Here is an 18,027-nt window from a genome sequence, read left to right as displayed (position 1 = left end):
TCAGAACAAAGTAAATCATGTCAAATACAAGTGGAATAATGTAGCTTACAAGTGCTTCCTTAGGCATTGAACAATACATGGTACTAATATCAATACAAAACTGTATGTGAACAAGAAACCTACCTTCATTAGCAGCTTCAAATCCATCTGGGTTCATGGTGGGCATAATGTGAATCCTGGTGGTGTTAACAATATTCGTGGCACGTTCATTCGTGCCATACCCCTCCAGCAGGTACTGAATCAACAACAACAATGTTTCACGTCCAATCACCTCATTTCCATGCATGTTTCCAATATATTTAAACTCGGGCTCACCTGTAAACAGAAATAAAATACACCAGAACATCGGGAACAGTTCAAATTTATTTATGGAAATTCAGCATAATACATACAACAGTTTTATAAGTAAATAATTACCCTATAACAAAGTAAAATCAGCAAATCTTTCAAAATATTTACAACAGATACAGTAATTTGTTTTTAAATATTGTTCATACATCTTTAAATAAAATTACACTCCTACCACGTCTGTTTCATGAATTAATGATAATTCTAAGAATCTTTTTTTAAACTTTGTACTGGACTTGAAACAGTCTTTAATATCATTATTCACCAGCAAACCTAAATCACTGCATAAAAAGGCAGGGAAAATCAAAGCAAATGGCGAGACCCTCGACAAGCTGCCGGCTTCATGTCCCTATCGAGGCCATTAGGGTTAGTAGCCCCCTCAGGTAAATCAGGTAAAAAGAAAACTTTTGTTATCTGAGAACCAGCTGCAACTTTGTTAACAGGTATATTTAGTGTTGATTAGAAAAAAAAAATAAATCCTATACTCACCAGGTTCATGAATTCCAGGATTATCAGATATCTCCATGACATATAATTCCCGGCCTTGAACACTTGATCCTATGGAATACAGTCGTGCAAGGTTGGGGTATTTTTTGGCAAATTTCCGCATGAATGCTTCAAGGTCTGGGTAATGGTGATACCTATGGAGAAAAATAACATCCTTATAAAATACTGTATAGATAAGAGTATATGGGAAAAAAAAATTGTAAAATGACACCCATCCTTTCACTACACTTTCCACACTAAACAACATCACATAAGAGCCAGACCCATAACCCCTCCAGGTGTAAATTTATTTTCATGAATTGCCACAATGTGTCAAACATGGACTCCCTCTTAAGTAGTCCTCTTAAACTGCTACTACCAAGCCTTGTTTCCTACCACTTGTGTGTTGTCCACACACAAGCTACTTACTCACTCTCATTTACTTCCTTAATCTATCCATCCATCATTCATTCATTAAGCAAATTAAAGAATTTGATAAATGACAAAACAGCAAACAATACTGTACAGTACTGATGAATTAACTGATATGACATGAGTATGTGAATTAAACTAATGTAAAAATACAAAAAGATACATTAAATGATAAAATACAATGAAATCAATGGAATTTATAAAGAGAGATTTTTTGTGTTCTATAATTTCCAGGGTGTGTACCCCAGTTTCACAGTTGCATCTCAAGTGCAGCGGGTGATTACCAAATATTCTCCCATGTGGGTCCTGTATTTTCTCAGGTGGTCCTCTGTAAATGTGAGCAGGACCAAGTTCCAAAAGGGCAGAATTCCCAAAACTAAATTCAATATGAGGACAGTGACCGAGAAAGTCTGTCCGTTTTCCAGGCAAGATCGAAATAAGGACCAACTGTCCATTTTATGCAATTCAGGACAGTCTGACGTTCCTTGGTCCTTTTTTTCTAATTTTGAGAAACCAGAAGAGGACTGCATGATTAAGAAATCCTGTACAAAATTTGTATTTCCAGTTTGAAACACAAATAAATCATGCATCAAATACAGTAGTTATTTTCACAGATCAATTTTATCTATGTATATTCGGGGCACTCCTACCCACCCTGGTTGATTGATCTCTCAAAATGTTGAAGCAGCTTAATTTCAGTTCATGAGTTTCAGTTTTAAGTCATTTACATGCATGTCTTTGCATCTTTTCTAATTTATTAAGTGCTTCTTGAGATATGGGCACCATACAACTGCTATATATTCCAACTTGGGTTTCACAAAGATCGTGGATTTTTTTGCCATGTGTGTATTTAAAAGGAATTTTAAAGTTGGAAAGCATAGCATATGCTTCTCGCACGATGTTCTTTGTGATCATCAGGTGACTTATTTATCCAGAAAAAACCTACATCTCCATCAAAACTCTTTAAAGCTTTTTCACATAATTTGTATGTTATGTGTGATCTATTTTCTTCTATTCTACATCCCATAACGTGTCTTTTATTCACAATAAATTCCATTTTCCAAGTGTTGCCCCATAGACTTATTTTGTCCAGGTCACTTGAAGAGCATGACAATCACCTAAGTTTCTTATCTTTCCTATAGTTTGTATCATCAGCAAACATGTTCATATAATTCTGAATTCCTTATAGTATATTATTTGTAAAGACAGTGAATGCTAGAACTGAACCCTGTGGTACTCAGCTGGCAACACTTGTTTTTACCGATTACCGACTCATTTTTTTTTCCTGTTAATTTTTCATCCATGTCAGAAGTCTCACAGTCACTCCTCCAACACGTTCCAGTTTCTATAATAAGCGCTTAGGTGGGAAACTGTCAAAAGTTCCCCCCCCCCCCCCCACATATAGTTGTAATTGCTTGGCGCTTTCCCCCTAATAATTCCCTTCCTTTCCCCTGCCCCTCCAATCCCCCACAAGAGGCAGAAAAATGCAGTCAACCCAACCATCTCTTTACTGTAAAATGTCTGACTATCACTGAGCACCTTTATCAACCAGGCTGTGATTCATACATCAAGCTGCTAGCAGCCGCATCCAAAAGTCTGGTTGACTATTCCCGCAACCTGGAGGCCGCAGGGACGTTGAGCCTCGAAATCATTGCAAAGTAACTGCAAGGTAGTTATAGAAGAGGGGAAGACACTTGGCCATTACAACTATATAGCACTTGGAAGGGATCAAGCATAAGGATTTGCAATTGGATGGGGGAGGGGGGGAGGAGGGATGAAGAGAACTATCATAGAAACTAAAATTTGTTACATTGGATTTTCCTGAGCAAAACCGTGCAGTTTGTTTTATTATATCATTTCTCTCTAGGTGTTCAATCCATTTATTTTAATTATTTTTTCTAGTGTTTTGACTGCTATGTTTGTCAATGATAAAGGCCTAATTAAAAAAAAAAAAAAAAAAAAAAAAAGTCTTCTCTACAACCGTTATTTGCACATTGGAACAATATTAGCCTTTTCCAATGTATCCTTTTCCAATGGTCAGCTTAGATGTGTAGTCTTTCAGAACACAATTAAGCAATTATCAAAAGAAGGCACCAAACCGGGAAGGCTATGTAGCACCATCGATATGCGGAATAATCAGAGGGCGCTAAATATCCCCTAGGATGCCAATACGAGAACAGAAATGCATAAGGCGAATGATATCAAAAGTATCCGATTCACCAAGAATTCTATCAAGGGACAAGCAACCATGAGGGATGGTCAGAAAGCAAGACACACGCTCGTCCTGGAAGTCAGGACATTCAACAAGGATATACACAACTGTAAGAGGGACAATACAATTTGGACAATAAGGAGCAGGGCGGCGCTCTATTAAGTGACCGTGAGTTAAGTGTGTATGGCGAATACACAACCGCATCAGAGCAGTTTCCCCATCGCCAGTTGTGGTGGTAGGAGGAAAGCCATGAGGACACACTACCCTTAGAGTATGCAATTTGTTACCAGTAACAGAAGACCAACAATCAAGCCAATGGGTATGGATGGAGGAATGAATAACTGGGTAAAAGTCGGAATAAGTAATACCTTTACGGGAGATGGGACAAGAGCGGACAGCTTCCCTAGCGGCAGTGTCTGCATGCTCATTTAAAGAAACGCATGCTCATTTAAAGAAACACCAATACGGCTGGAACTCAGCAACTCAACTGACTTAAATTTACTAGAAATAAGAAACAGCCAATGTTGAATCTCGACAACCACTGGATGGAGCGGATTAAAGGACCCTAGAGCCAAGAGGGCACTACGAGAGTCAACGACAACCAGAAAGGAAGATTGACAATGAGAAAGCATGAGACGAAGAGCATAGAGAATAGTTTCAGAACCCAAGGTGAAACTCCATCTGGGCCATCTGTTTTGTTCCCACCTAGTTCCTTGCACAATGTTTTCCACTTTGTATAGAGACATTTCTATGTACTCTGTTACTCTGAAATTCTTATTGTGCCTGGTTCTGTAAAAACTTCATTTTGCACAAACACACTTTGGAACTGTTCATGTGGCATTTCACACATTTCCTTTTCATTCTACGTGAATCTCTTCATTTTTAACCTCTGAATTTTATCTTTTATCTGCTATTTATTTTCAATAAATTTATAGAATAGGCCTTCTTTGTTATAGAACCTCCAACCCTTTTCTAAATGCTCCTTTAACCCATGCCTATTGAGGCCATTTGTTCCTCCTTGGGTCTGGGAGCAAACGTCATACATTTTATACCTTAGTGTTGTCTATCTCATGGAAGTTGGGCCCTTTTTAGGACATAGTGATTTACCCTTTTAACATGCAAGCATGGGTGGTGGTTTGGGAAAAAAAACTGCCAGGTTGAGTGGTCCAAATGAGGTGGAAATCCATTCTCACAGCTTGTCGATTTCCCTATGAATTGGCTGACAAGGGCATGAAAAGGATCAAGAATATAACTCCGATTAGAGTTTGACACCCGGGTTTCATAAAAAAATAAGTGACTGGCAGTCCAGCAATGCCGCAGTCCAGGAGTGCCACATTCCTGTTTGTCTCCGAGTATCTACTTTGGGTAACCTCATTGTTGGAAGTAGATCCATAGCCTCCTCCAGTTCTTCCTGTAGTCTATTTCTGTAGCTCTCAATCCATTTCAACCCGATTGTCAGCGAGTACGAGAGAGATTTCTCGAGGTTAGTAGATGGCATGATGAGTAGAGTAAGTACAAATGAAGGTTGGATGCTTTATAATGAAGCCCCATCTGCATTCTTCCATTTACCAACATCTGAACTTTGAACAAAATCTTCATCACAGTCTGGGTCTTCTATAGCACTACCATCAATAAATAATTGCAGATATATTATTACATCAAGTGACGCTGAAGACATGACTTGCATATCGGTGATGCGAGTTGCCATTGCATGTACAACCTATGGTTTCTGTGTTAGTATCGAGGCCCTCTCACCCAGGAAAGGGAGACAATTTTTTCCCAAAATGACGCCTTTATACTGCAAATCTTAAAAAGCAGATGCAAGTCCTATATACCCATGGGAGATTTAAATCTTGTGCTAACCCCTAAAATCAACCCTGGTTGATGTACACACCACCAATGAAACGACCATGGTTGATACATGCAGTCGAAAGGTTAATATTGCCAAAATGTGCCCACCGATCTCGGGTAAATTAAATAAAAAGCAATTACATAGCTTTACTTTGATGGAGAGATGAAATGTTACGATGAAAACGAGAGTCAAGAGTGTTCGAGTAAATGCCCCAAGGAGCTCACCTGGGACAGGAGCACAGTGGAAGTTGCCATGAATATATTAGTACTGTAACTATCTTCAGTGTCACTTTTTTTTTTTTTAAGCAATAGTGCATAATTTGAGAAATTTCCACTATAAAAATGTGGTACAGTACATCGAAACTAATACATGTTGCTAATATGTACACAATCACTGTACTGTATATTCTTATTTGGACAAAAAACTACCATTTTTGCCATTATCAAGCCATTTGCATATTATACACAACAACGTTTACGAACTGTGGCAAACCACCAAGCAGTTCTAGCGAGTGTGATAATCACGTAACCATTGATCCAAGGACAGCAAGGCCACAGACTCGAAAGTAGCTGACGGCACCCGACAAAGTAAAATGCCTCCCATTATACTACGCACATCGCTAACACTAGCAAAAATGCTGCCATTATCAGAATCATTTTTCACATGTTCATTTACCAATGGAATACGGGGTTCCGTCGCACCAAACTGCAGCTGTATGCTGCGAGCCTCGCACTACACGTAGTAAACCTGATGCAGGCAACATCTGAACCACGTACATGATCCTGATCACCTTCAGGGTCTTGCCACAATCAATAAATAATTGCAGTTACTTATTTAATCAAGTGATGCTGTGTGCAAGAGTTGCATGGTGGCAACACAAGCTGCTGCCGTCACTCGTAGATGCTGTGTTAGTACCCGGGAGGAGTGCCCACAATTTTTTTTTCCTCAAGATTTTTCCTATGTTTAATGGAGGCCTTAGAAAGCAGATGCCAACCCTCATGTATCTGCAGGAGTTTTAAATCACAGTACTCTAATACATCACTGGAAGTGACGCTTGATTGAAGGATTAATTTTGAACGTGACGAGTTTTGCTCCGTCAAGATGGCTTACCGATTTATTTCCCTAAATATTGTTTTATATTAAAAATAAACAAAAAAAGGTATATGACCATAAGATAATTTTAGGGAAGTCAATGAGCCCCCCACCTTTTTTTTTTAATTGCATGCTTACTTTTCAATATTAAATTGACAGTTTTCATTCACAATCCATTGATTTTACTCTGAAATGTGAATACCATTATCTTTGGAGAATATGGTTTAGGACTCAAGAGCAAGAGTTGGAACTCTGATAAAGTTCTCTATATCCACCATATGAGGGTTTTAATTTGACTGTGTTCAATAGATGCAGGATAATTTAGAGGAAAAGTATGGAAGACAAAACAAGATAAATAGCATTTTCAATAACCAACTGTTAGGTAATTCAATGAGATTTGTTTTAATATATAGAATACAAATTAAATGAATTATCAAAATATTGCTCCAAAATTTTTTTTTTTTAAAAACATTAACACATTACTGTACAAAATGTACATCTAAAATCAAAAAGCTAAAAACAAAAAAATTATTGAAATCTACATTATACAATTTCTTGAGGTGTACCTGGCTAGTCCAAAACATATATATACATGACCAAAGTCAAATACTCCAAACAGAAAATCTCAAAACCAAATATCATAATTTAAAAAGGTTCTCCGAGTACAAATATTATGCTTCGATACAAATACATCATCTTCTCTTGGGAGTTTCTATACTATATAACTGTAAACAACATTTTGTCTATTTAGGCTTTTATAAAATCATACACACGCTTGTAAAAAAAAAAAAAAAAAAAAAGGAGAAGGCGAGGTGAAGGTGGGCCGAGATCAGGGAGATGAAGACAAGAGATGTTTTATACTTTGTGTTACCATTTATACTTTTTAATTATTTTGGAAAAGGGGCAGCAAGTGAATTTTTCTTAATTCTATTCAATATCAATGTGCTTTATGACTGAAATGCCACATTTATCCTTTAATTGGGAATGCAGAAAACATGTAGCTAAAATCAACAGAAACGCTAATAAAATGCAACTAAAATACTTAAAATATATACAGTATATACATATACACTTGCACAAAATATTGTGCCCCTTATTTTGTTTTCCTTAATAAACGCTTTCGGTGCGCATAATGCATGGGTTTTTACCTGCAAGGCTTTATTAATGTATTAAATTAAGTGGGGATGGGTTTAGCAAAGTTAGGTTCAGCAGGATTTAATCTACAAATAAAACCTACTCTCACCTCTTCTCTAAATCATTGTCAGGACTTTATGCTTTCCATTTGTATTTTAGTCATAAAACTACAAACAAATGTACACCAAGATTCATCTGTAATGTCAATAGCCAATTTTTTGTAATTCTACTGCCAGACATTTCATGCATAGTTTGGCTCCCATACTTCCAAACTCTGCAAAAGGTGTTTGTGTTTGCAACAGAACCTGCAGTAATCTTTACAGTAGTTACCGATAACTATGCATGGGTTAGTTGCATTATCACCAGGCTGTTTGAATGCAAAACCTAAATATGGTGATGACCATAATGAATGACTTTACACGAGAGTGTAGCTTCTGCTGCCAATCATGCGAGTGTCAATCATGCGAGTGTTCAATAATTATATATATAGCAAGGGATACACCCAGTTTAAGTATTTTAAAAGTACACCCTTAGTCTGGTCAAGAGTTGCCGTTGTATGTTAAGCCACACGTTTGTGACACACTGTTGCAGACAAGGCATTGCTGAAGTGAACAAAGACAACAGATTAGTAATGTATTTGAGATGCATTTGAAGCAAAGACAGTAAAATTCACATACACAACTATACGACTTTAAATACAAAAACTACAAACACACTTCACTTTTTATAAGAATATATACAAACAAATTTGGTTCTACTGTATTCCTGTAGCCTTATGTCAGTTTAGTGTTGGGCTCAAGACCCATCAACTGCAGTTGGGTCATTAAGGCCACCACTAACTTATTGACTGACCAGCAAGAATACTTTAACCCTGAACATAGTGCAAAACTGAACTGAACTCACTTGGTGTATATACACCGAGAAGTAAATTACACATCTCATTTTAGGCAGGTATATTCTTATTCACCTATTTGTATTCACCTGCATGAGAGCTTTAGCTCTTGCACCCCACCTTTCCACCCTCAGGTTGTCTGATGGAGAAAGTGGACTGGCAATCATTACATCATACTGTATTTTCTAGACCAACTACTGAACATTCCCAGAGTGCAATGCACAACAGCCATCAAATTTTCAGGTACATATTTACTACTAGCAGTACCCGGCCACAAGTTGCTGTGGCTCGGCAATGCATGTGCGTTGCTGAGAAACATTGAAATGGGATTGTAACATTTAGTATAGCATGTGTGTTGCTCTTACATGCAACAGATGGCACTGTTTTTCAAGAAAAGCAGTTTTACCTGTCACAGGTGTGGCATCTAGACTTATATTTACGAAATGAACGGTAAAGTAAACAACACAGCTCAATTCCAACAACACAATGTCACAAAATAATTCAATAAAAAAATAAAAATATGAAAATAAAATTTATCAATGCAATCGGAAACATTGAAATGGAATTCGTAATATTTAGTATAGCACCTTTAGTATAGGCTATGTAGCACCATCAAATGTGCGGTATAATCAGAGGGCACTATATATCACGAAGGATGCCAATACGAGAACAGAAATGCATAAGGCGAACGATATCAAAAGTATCAGTCACCAAGAATACTATCTAGAGACAAGCGGCTGCGGGGGACGGTCGGAAAACAAGACACGCTCATCCCAGAAGTCAGGACATTCGTCAATACAAGAAGCTTTTCTTCTAGTGGCAGATAAGTGGAATTCAAGTTAAAGCTAACATCAAAGTTTCCACGATTAGGAGGCACAATTCTTCCAATCATTCCAAGTATGAAGTTTTCCCCAGTCAGTGTGAAACAACCTCACTTTAAGGGTTAAAATAATTTTTACCAAGTAAATGCATTAGTTTAATTACAAAAAGGGTAAACTGAAATCCTTTCCTACCAAAATTCAGGCCCAGAAGTAAATCCTTCCACTTCTGGTCCTTTCAGCTGCTGTGTTGTGGGTGGTGGTACAGTGCTTGAACTCTTCTCTACCGTCTCATTGGCAACGTTCTTCGGGGTGGTGGAACCAAGAGCTGCCCAAAACATGCAAATAATCACTTAGAGAATTGACAATTTTAGATAATGGTCATTACAAATGATCATATTTAATTTAGTGTAGTATAGTGCCATTTGTCTACATAGGTTTTGAATGTAATAGGATCACTATTCTACAAATGGATGCAAACTGTGCATGTCAAAAGGGCAAGGGATGATAATTATGAAGCATTCTGGAAAAATTAAAAAATGTGTTAAATGCCACACTGTAATGCATGTGACATTTTAATGTAAGGCATCACATGATGAACTAGGCTTTAAAAAAAAATTTAATAATTGAAAACAAAATTTAAAAGGGCAATTTATATATAAACCAGACCCAAGGGCAAGTGAATTACCACTCTAGCACCATTTCTTTCACTCTGATGCAAATTATTTCTTTTGTGTTACTGCACCAAATTGGTCTTACTATTAGCTATATAGAAAAGAAGTTTACTGCATAAGCTATGTAAATGAACTATTTTAACCCACAGTTTTTGCCTACATGTACTGAACACACACATAAAAACACAAATTACAAATAAGAAATCTTGAGAATAACACTTTAAATTACTTTACCCTTAAATTTGTCTTGCAGAACTAAAAAAATAGGCACAGATACACATGTCACAAACCACACAAATTTTTTTTTACATAATTTACAAAATGAGGCCAAAGAGACACAACACTAATGGTTTGTATGGTAAAGAACTGGTTTTCTAAAACAAAAGTAATATCCAAAAGCAAATGTAAGCAAGAAACAATGAATTGGATCGAGTAATAAGTGCATGTGTGCATGCACAAGAGTGCATACTCATGTGTGACCACACTGCTTTAGCCTTAGTGTGCACGTCTGATGAAGTGGTATAATTGTGCTTTATTACCTGTACTTACTAATTTGTCAAGCAATGAAATGTTGGATGAAAATAATTTTCCATGAAACACTTACAAAAATACTAGCATACAGTAGTTATCCACAAATAGCCAAAGCTGCACACAAAAACTCAATGACAGAGAGGGTTAGCTGTCGATTTCCCATTGTAGCCAAAGTTGCTACAACAAGATATACCCAGTACAGCAAAGTATCCACTCCAATTTAATGACTTACATGGGCTCTATTCACCAACTCAGAGGTATATAAAGGTTGGTAATAATTAAGAGTAATTTTTTAGCACCCCCCTCCCAACAAAGCTAAGCTTGCCTTAGTGAAAATGATGTAACAAATACCTCCCTTCACATATTTAATAGTAATTGACTTTGCGAGTAAGGATCCAAATAGAGTACTTTTCTCATAATGGCTGTTAAATCCAGCAGAACAAAATCAGAGGTCCTTAAACTGGGTGGAAACTGTGCAAAGCTTTAACAACCAGGTGTAGAAATATTCTCTTCACAGTGCAATGAAAACCCACACAATTCAAAATATATAAAGCGGCACTCCTTCCCAAAAATAAAGCCACATCACAGCCTACACACCACAAACTCACATGAATAATTTTGAGTAATCAGGCTTACGCCATTTGAGCCGTCAGTAAACCACGTTGAATTTCTGGTCAAGGTGTCGTAGTCAACACTTTCATTTGATGGCTGGCCAGAATTTGTTGCCAAGGGGAGGGTATAATGCATGGTTGAGGAACGATCACTGCTCCATGTTGAAGGTTGATCATTACTTATGTTTCCAAGTGTTCCATCCTTCTTGGTTTCATGCTGGTCAACATTCTTGGTACTGGACTCGCTAAAATTAGCAAGCTGACCATCACGATTAATTTTAAACAGACCTAGAGTTGTAGATGCATTCTCAGACTGTATGTTTGAGATGGTTACTACTATAGGTGCATTGCTGGCCCCAGATTCATTACCTATAGTAATATTCAGCGGTGGGCTTCTGGACAACTTCACTGTATCCGTAACCCTTACAGTTCCAGTAACTTCATTGGAACCAATACTTTGAAAATTAGATGTCATAGATATCTCTGGGCTGAAAGAAGTCGCAGATAATTCCGATTTGATATCGGCCCTTTCAGATACATTTGAAGAAGATCTAGGAAATGTTCTTGAACTAATTTCAGTTTTAACTTCCCTGGTATTCAAACCATCTTCTCTTACATTTCTTTGTCGAGCAATTTGATCATTTTTCTCTATACGATTCTCATATGCCCCACCTTGAACTTTTGTTAAAGTCTCATTAAACTGCTGCTGAACTGAAAATTAATTACAAAAAACTCAAATCATTGAAAAATTAAGGCACCTTTAAAAGACTTCACACACTGGTGTTATTTATGTAAGTAGATGTTAATTAGATCAAAGATTAAAACACTTTTTAGTATTAAATCATATGAAATTTTAAAATATACAGTAATAGTTTATGGGGAAAAAAAGTTCAATGAATAAAAAAAAAAAAGGAACTATATAACAAGTAGTTACTTGTTCACTCTAGGTAACATTCACCCACGCACCTTCAGTATTTCTTTTCATTCTTAGATCGACACGAGACACCGTGCCTTCAACAATGCTAATTGCCTTCCTTGCCGTGTCATATCTGAAACATTTACAATTAGTTAAAAAAAATTGTTTCAAATTAAATGTTTTATTGCAACCTAAAATGCCATAGCTATTTCAGCCCCTCTAAAGTCAGGATTAAAAGTATACTCACTATAGTTTCTTCACACCTTCATAAAAATATTACTCACGTCTACTGTACTCAAGATCTTTTCATCCTATTTTGAACCACATACAATTTCTGAACAAATTTAATTTTATCAGACAGAATTGGATATTTATCAATCATTTCTCTAGTTGCTGTTGAACTCCTGTACAACTGCTTTGGCTGGAGAGAGTGACGGTCTTACTTTATGCAGGTCGGTGTTCAATCCCAGACCGTCCAAGAAGTTGGGCCACCATTTCTTTCCCCCCCATCCTTTTCCAAATCCTTATCCCGACCCCTTCCCAATGCTATACAGTCATAATGACTTGGTGCTTTCTCCTGATAATTTCCTCCTCTGTTCAACTCCTACAGGAGTCTCCGCTTTCCCAAGTGTAGTCGAGTGCCTCAACTAATTCTAGGGATTTTTAGGAAATTCATATAGTTGACTAGCGATTCTTACTTGGGGCCCCTTGTTCCACGTAAGACCTATCAAGATTAACATGTATCCTAGGTATATATACAAAGAAAAGGCATTTGATTTGCATTCATTAGCTATGGAACATGACATGAGATTTTATTAAATTGTATATGTAATGACTATCATTACATTAAGTTTTATAACAATATTTGAGCTAAACTTTGAACACAAAAAAGCTCTATGATACTGCACATACCCAACAGCTTTAGCCACTAGAGTATAATTTCCTGGCATGAGTAATCTCCAATATTCGCCTCGATTGGAAGTCGTTATGTTGTAGTTCAGCTCCGCTACACTCACCAACACACCTTCCAGTGCTTCACCCGTATCAGCATCCTTCACAACACCTTCAAATCAATGAGCAATTCTTTACTGATAAGAATTATTCTTCTTTACTGAAGAAAAGCAAAATGACTTAACACTATTAATCAAATGTACAAGTAACATTACCGTTATCCTCTACTAAAATCTGTCCCAATATCCCAATTCCCCAGAACAGCCTTGTATACAGGACCAAAAATTATTAGCAAGACTAGAAAATAGCAACAACTGTTTTAGGAACACCATCTACAGCAAGATATTGTGCACACAGTACGTACTGTAATAACAAATTTGTTTTGGGGGGAAAACTATTTCCATGTCTGTAATAACAGAGTGCATGTGTGTGTCCAAGATTGGAGGCCAGATGCTTGGGGCTAGCCATCCCCAACACTTCAAGACGACATTGTTGCTACAGTATCCTGTCGTGTGTCGTCAAGTGTAAACTCTACAGTACAGTAACATTCTTTGTCAATAAAGACAGCTTATAGGGGAAGCCTCTTATATTACTATAAAAGAACTAAACAGCCAGAACATTGTTATCTTGACATCCTTACCTTTAGCGCCCATATGAACCGTCTCCATGAAAGCCATTAGCGACTCTCGATTGTTAATCCACTCCAGTGGCAGACTAGATGCCAATGGATATTTACAACATGACAACTCAAACGTTACTTCAGCACACGATCCATAAACATAATTAAAATCTTGCATTCCTCCTGCAAAATTTTATAAGAACTATTAATACAAAATTAGTATACAAGTGGCATGTAAATTAAAGCACCCGAAATAATTCTGCATACGTTTTGTTAGTTACTTCATAAAAGGGTTTGTTAATACTGTAATGGGATTAAGACTAAGCAAGAATTTTCTCAATCCATTTCTTTTTCAACCACTTACTTTCAACAATCAAATAAGTTAATACAGTACATGAAACTTGCCTTCAACATCATACCAATTGGCACCGTTAGTGATACCTCCAGGAAAATTATCTCCTGGACACAGATTTCCCCTTGGCATGGTGCGATGGTTCGAGGCATACACTGTTGCTAGGTACCGAAACAGTTTATCATCTGGGGTCTTGCTTTCATAACAACACACTCTGTGAAAGCTAAAAGAAACAATTAAATTATAACTACTAATACTACTAGATCAATCAATTTTTCAAAATGCATACCGTCATTAATTCATACATATAAAAAATAAACCCAATTCAATAACAATCAAAACGGGTCTAGAGGATAGAGGTTTAATTAAACATTACAGTACTATAGAAATTATCTGTCAGAAAGAACCTCAAGGAAATAAGATGGATTTTTCCCAAAATAAATTTCTATGAAGTGCAGCTCTGTGGTCCCAAGAACATTGTTATATATATACAGCAAAGAAAAAACTATTCTGCACAATTTGTCAGCAAAATGTGCCTTTTGCTTTATTTGAAGTTTACAGTAAAAAGCAAATCAAGAAGTATAATTTGTTAACACAGCTACTGTATCATGTAGTGGCAAACTTCTAACCACTAAAAATGTGACAGTCAAGGATGGACACAGTTTTTGAGATAGAAATTCTATGTGCTGTAAGATCTTTGTAATCCAAATTCTGGTAACCCTAATGATTCTCTTTTTTTTTTTGGGGGGGGGAGGTCAATGGCAGGAGTAAGCAGGACAAGTGCTTACTCATGCATTTTCATGGTTTATGAAAATACATGGGTAAATGGGGAGGGGGACAAAACTAGGTCGAGGTAAAAAAATATTTTGGGACATTCTGGCAAGAAATTTGGCCAAGTCGAATGTTCAACTCAAATGTGGGCGATCCCCCATATGATTCAGATTACCAATCTTTGACAGTAACCTCCAAATTACCAAGTTCAAAGGAGGAAGAAAATACAGTACTACACAGTACTGCACTTTGTGTTTGAACGAGGATAAATAAAAGCACAAAAATGTAATAAAAGCAACACTGCAAAACCCACTTCATAAGCATTAACCACTGCACTGGACACCTGGTTGTAGCAAAAACTTTTTAGTGCAATTGTCAAGGATATATATTTGTTTTTATAAATGTTTAGGTCACGTTAATGTCAAAATGTTTCCGAACTCAACTATTTCCATTTCAAAACACAGTAATGAAAAAACGTTAAAATATAGCACAATTAAAAAATAAAAATAGCAACTCTCAGAGCGCCTAAGGTGCTTTGCACAGTGCAGTGGTTAAGGTGGATCAATATGTTGATAAACCTTAACAAATAAACCAAGAACTCACCTTGTATCATCAAATGGATAACTGGCAACTACCGAGCCTCCATGAAGATTACCAGACAATACAAAAGGATTATTTAAAATCCAGCTCATGACAGCTAAAGTTTCTGGTTCACGTTTACTATACAATTCACGTTCAGATGGGAAATTCCACTGCGAAGGAAAATTTCTATTTAAATCAACGTCGTTAGCATTTTCGCGGCCTGATCTGGAATAGCCCTCGCACATTCCTTCCTGAAATGAGAAACAAAAGATACTTGTAAAAATGAGAAATGATTGACCACATGTACTGGTACTTTAAAAATGAACTTTACATCCATTTATGCAATTTTTTATATAGCAAAAAAACTATTTTAACTATTACAAAAATAAAGCATTGAATGTAATGAAAGATTCTTTTCCGACGGGCCCAGAAGTTAAAGTTTAATCTTTAGCATGTGGCTTGTCATTTTTTTCCCCCCCCACTGGTTATTACCCAATAATATCAAAGATCCTAATTTTATATATAATCTGAAGAATTTGTGGCACCATTGCACCTTAAAAAAAAAAAAAAAAAAAAAAAAAAAAAAAAAAAAAAAAAAAAAAAAAAAAAAAAAAAGTATTTACAATACTGTACCATGTTATTAAATTTGAGAAAACATTTGCAATATTAGTATTTTTATTTAGTCACATTTACTTAATGTGAAAAAAATAAATAAAATCCTACAAGAAAATAAGAAAAAATTAAGGGGTTATAGTACTAAAAATTTTTATGAACCAGAAAATATATATACTGTACTGTATATATTCTGGTTCATAAACAAAATATATATAAATAAAAAGTTATGTGGAGGAGGCCGACTTCATACGCAATTTCAAATGTAGTTATGAAACTGCTCTAGCTCGGGAACCTGAACACCAATAGATCGACAGTCGAGAGGTGGAACTAAAGAGCTGCAACTCAATCCCCGCAAGTACAACTAGGCGAGTACATGCTTTCCACATTATTCAATTCTACAGTTCTAATCTTCATCCTCCACATTTATACTACACTAATGTCTCGCAACCATACCCTAATCGTAAGAAGCGACATCAGCACTCCTCCATACACAACTTTCTTTGTCTCAATCACTACTCTTAAAACTTCCTTTCCATAAGTTTTTCTTTTAGCAATCACACATCTGATATTTAAAGCTAGCGAGTTGTCACAATAACGTGGCTGAAATATGTCGACCAAACCACACACTACAAAGTGAAGGGACGACGACATTTTGATCCATCCTGGACCATTCTCAAGTCAATTGTGATCACTATTCTTGATCACTAACACAATTGACTTGAGAATGGTCCAGGATGGACCGAAACGTCGTCGTCCCTTCACTTTGCAGTGTGTGGTTTGGTCAACATTAAAGCTACATTATCAGTTCATCATTCAAAATGATGTCAATTTCCTTCACACACCACCATACATATGAATAGACGAAACTGCAGAAGACTCACTGACCCATGGCAGGAACAGTAGCAAGTACAGCCAGGTCAGGTCATAACTAAAAGGTTCTGGGGTCAAGTCCTGTGGCAGGATAGCAGCCTTTGGGCAATGTTTCCCTTTTGAGGCCTCTGTTCACTTGGCAGTAAATAAGTGCCCAGGAGACGGCCAACTTGTGGCTTGCATCCCGGTTACCTATTTATTGTTAGGTGAACGGAAGTGTACGACAGATCTGCCCAAATATCTTTTCCTGCTCGAGTTCTTGGGGGGGGGGGGGTCCAATTTACTATTTTACATTATAACGAGGCCATATGTGCAATTCTGAAAAAGTTTTATCTCCATAAAAGTATAAATGTGAACTTTTAAAAAGATCACATGCACCAGAAAAAAAAAACTACCAATTGTTGCCATTGCCCCTTATATGACTCTTAACCATTTAATTGCATTTCCCTCAAGACTTTCTAAACATGTTAGGTTAGATGAAGTATGGCAAAAGGTTAAAATAATTTTTAGGGGGCTATGGATAAAAATAAAAAGGGGGGGGGGGAGGACTATCCTGACCCAAAAAATGCCTTACATTGAGCAAATTTCACAACCACAAATACCTCACCTTGGCCATTTCAAAGCCATCAGGGTTCATGGAGGGCATGAGGTGGACCTCGGTGGTGTTGAGGAGGGCGGTGACCCTGGGGTTGTGGTCACCATACCCCTGCACCAGGTAGCGGGCCAAGGCCACCATCAGTGCTCGCCCCACAGTCTCGTCACCGTGCATGTTGGCCACGTATTTAAACATGGGCTCCGTCTCGCCTCGCTCCTGTACATTCTCACTGATCTTGATTACCAACAGTTCCCGGCCTTGACTGGACTTGCCGACGCTGTAATAGTCTACAAGATGTGGGTGTTGAGCTTTCAGACTCTTCAAGAGTTCCACTAAATCATCGTAATGATGGTATTTAGACATGTCGATGCCATCCACAACTGACCCGGCGATATTAGTTGTGTCATGGCTGCTCGCTAGTACACTAACGCTACACAGGAAGACCATAAATGTGAGGCAGAGGGCCATGTCTGGCGTCCACCCCATCATTGTTGTGGTGGTGGCGGGGGACACGGCTGCCTTACGTCAACTTTCCTCCACCACTACTACCAACCCCAACACTTCCCTCAGCTGATTGTTTTCTATATATTCTTCTAATATTCTTCTCGTAATATGAACCTAAACAGCTATATAACCATTATATTAAAATAATTCGCAAATATCTACCAAATTTT

General features: G+C 37.2%; 1 protein-coding gene across 4 annotated transcripts in view; it reads right to left on the bottom strand.

Annotated features, from left to right (window-relative positions):
- The window catches only part of LOC123763619 (carboxypeptidase D), a 51,966-nt gene extending 34,058 nt beyond the window's left edge, over positions 1–17,908 (bottom strand). For 2 of the 4 annotated variants that reach the window (XM_045750850.2, XM_069304526.1), the window contains exons 1-9: positions 17,366–17,908; positions 15,295–15,524; positions 13,974–14,143; positions 13,590–13,751; positions 12,911–13,061; positions 12,049–12,131; positions 9,462–9,594; positions 838–989; positions 124–315 (exon numbers count right to left, since the gene is read on the bottom strand). In XM_045750850.2, the coding sequence (XP_045606806.2) occupies positions 124–315; positions 838–989; positions 9,462–9,594; positions 12,049–12,131; positions 12,911–13,061; positions 13,590–13,751; positions 13,974–14,143; positions 15,295–15,524; positions 17,366–17,842 (1,750 nt within the window). In that variant the 5' untranslated portion in view covers positions 17,843–17,908. Of the gene's footprint in view, positions 1–123; positions 316–837; positions 990–9,461; positions 9,595–11,079; positions 11,794–12,048; positions 12,132–12,910; positions 13,062–13,589; positions 13,752–13,973; positions 14,144–15,294; positions 15,525–17,365 lie in introns of all 4 variants that reach the window. The other 2 variants (XM_045750848.2, XM_045750849.2) reach the window with 2 other exon arrangements.
- Positions 17,909–18,027: the final 119 nt, after the last annotated feature.

Source organism: Procambarus clarkii, chromosome 52 (assembly GCF_040958095.1).
Source record: "Procambarus clarkii isolate CNS0578487 chromosome 52, FALCON_Pclarkii_2.0, whole genome shotgun sequence".
NCBI lineage: Eukaryota > Metazoa > Arthropoda > Malacostraca > Decapoda > Cambaridae > Procambarus > Procambarus clarkii.
Note: the sequence above shows the minus strand (reverse complement) of the source record. Positions and strands in the feature narration are given on the sequence as shown.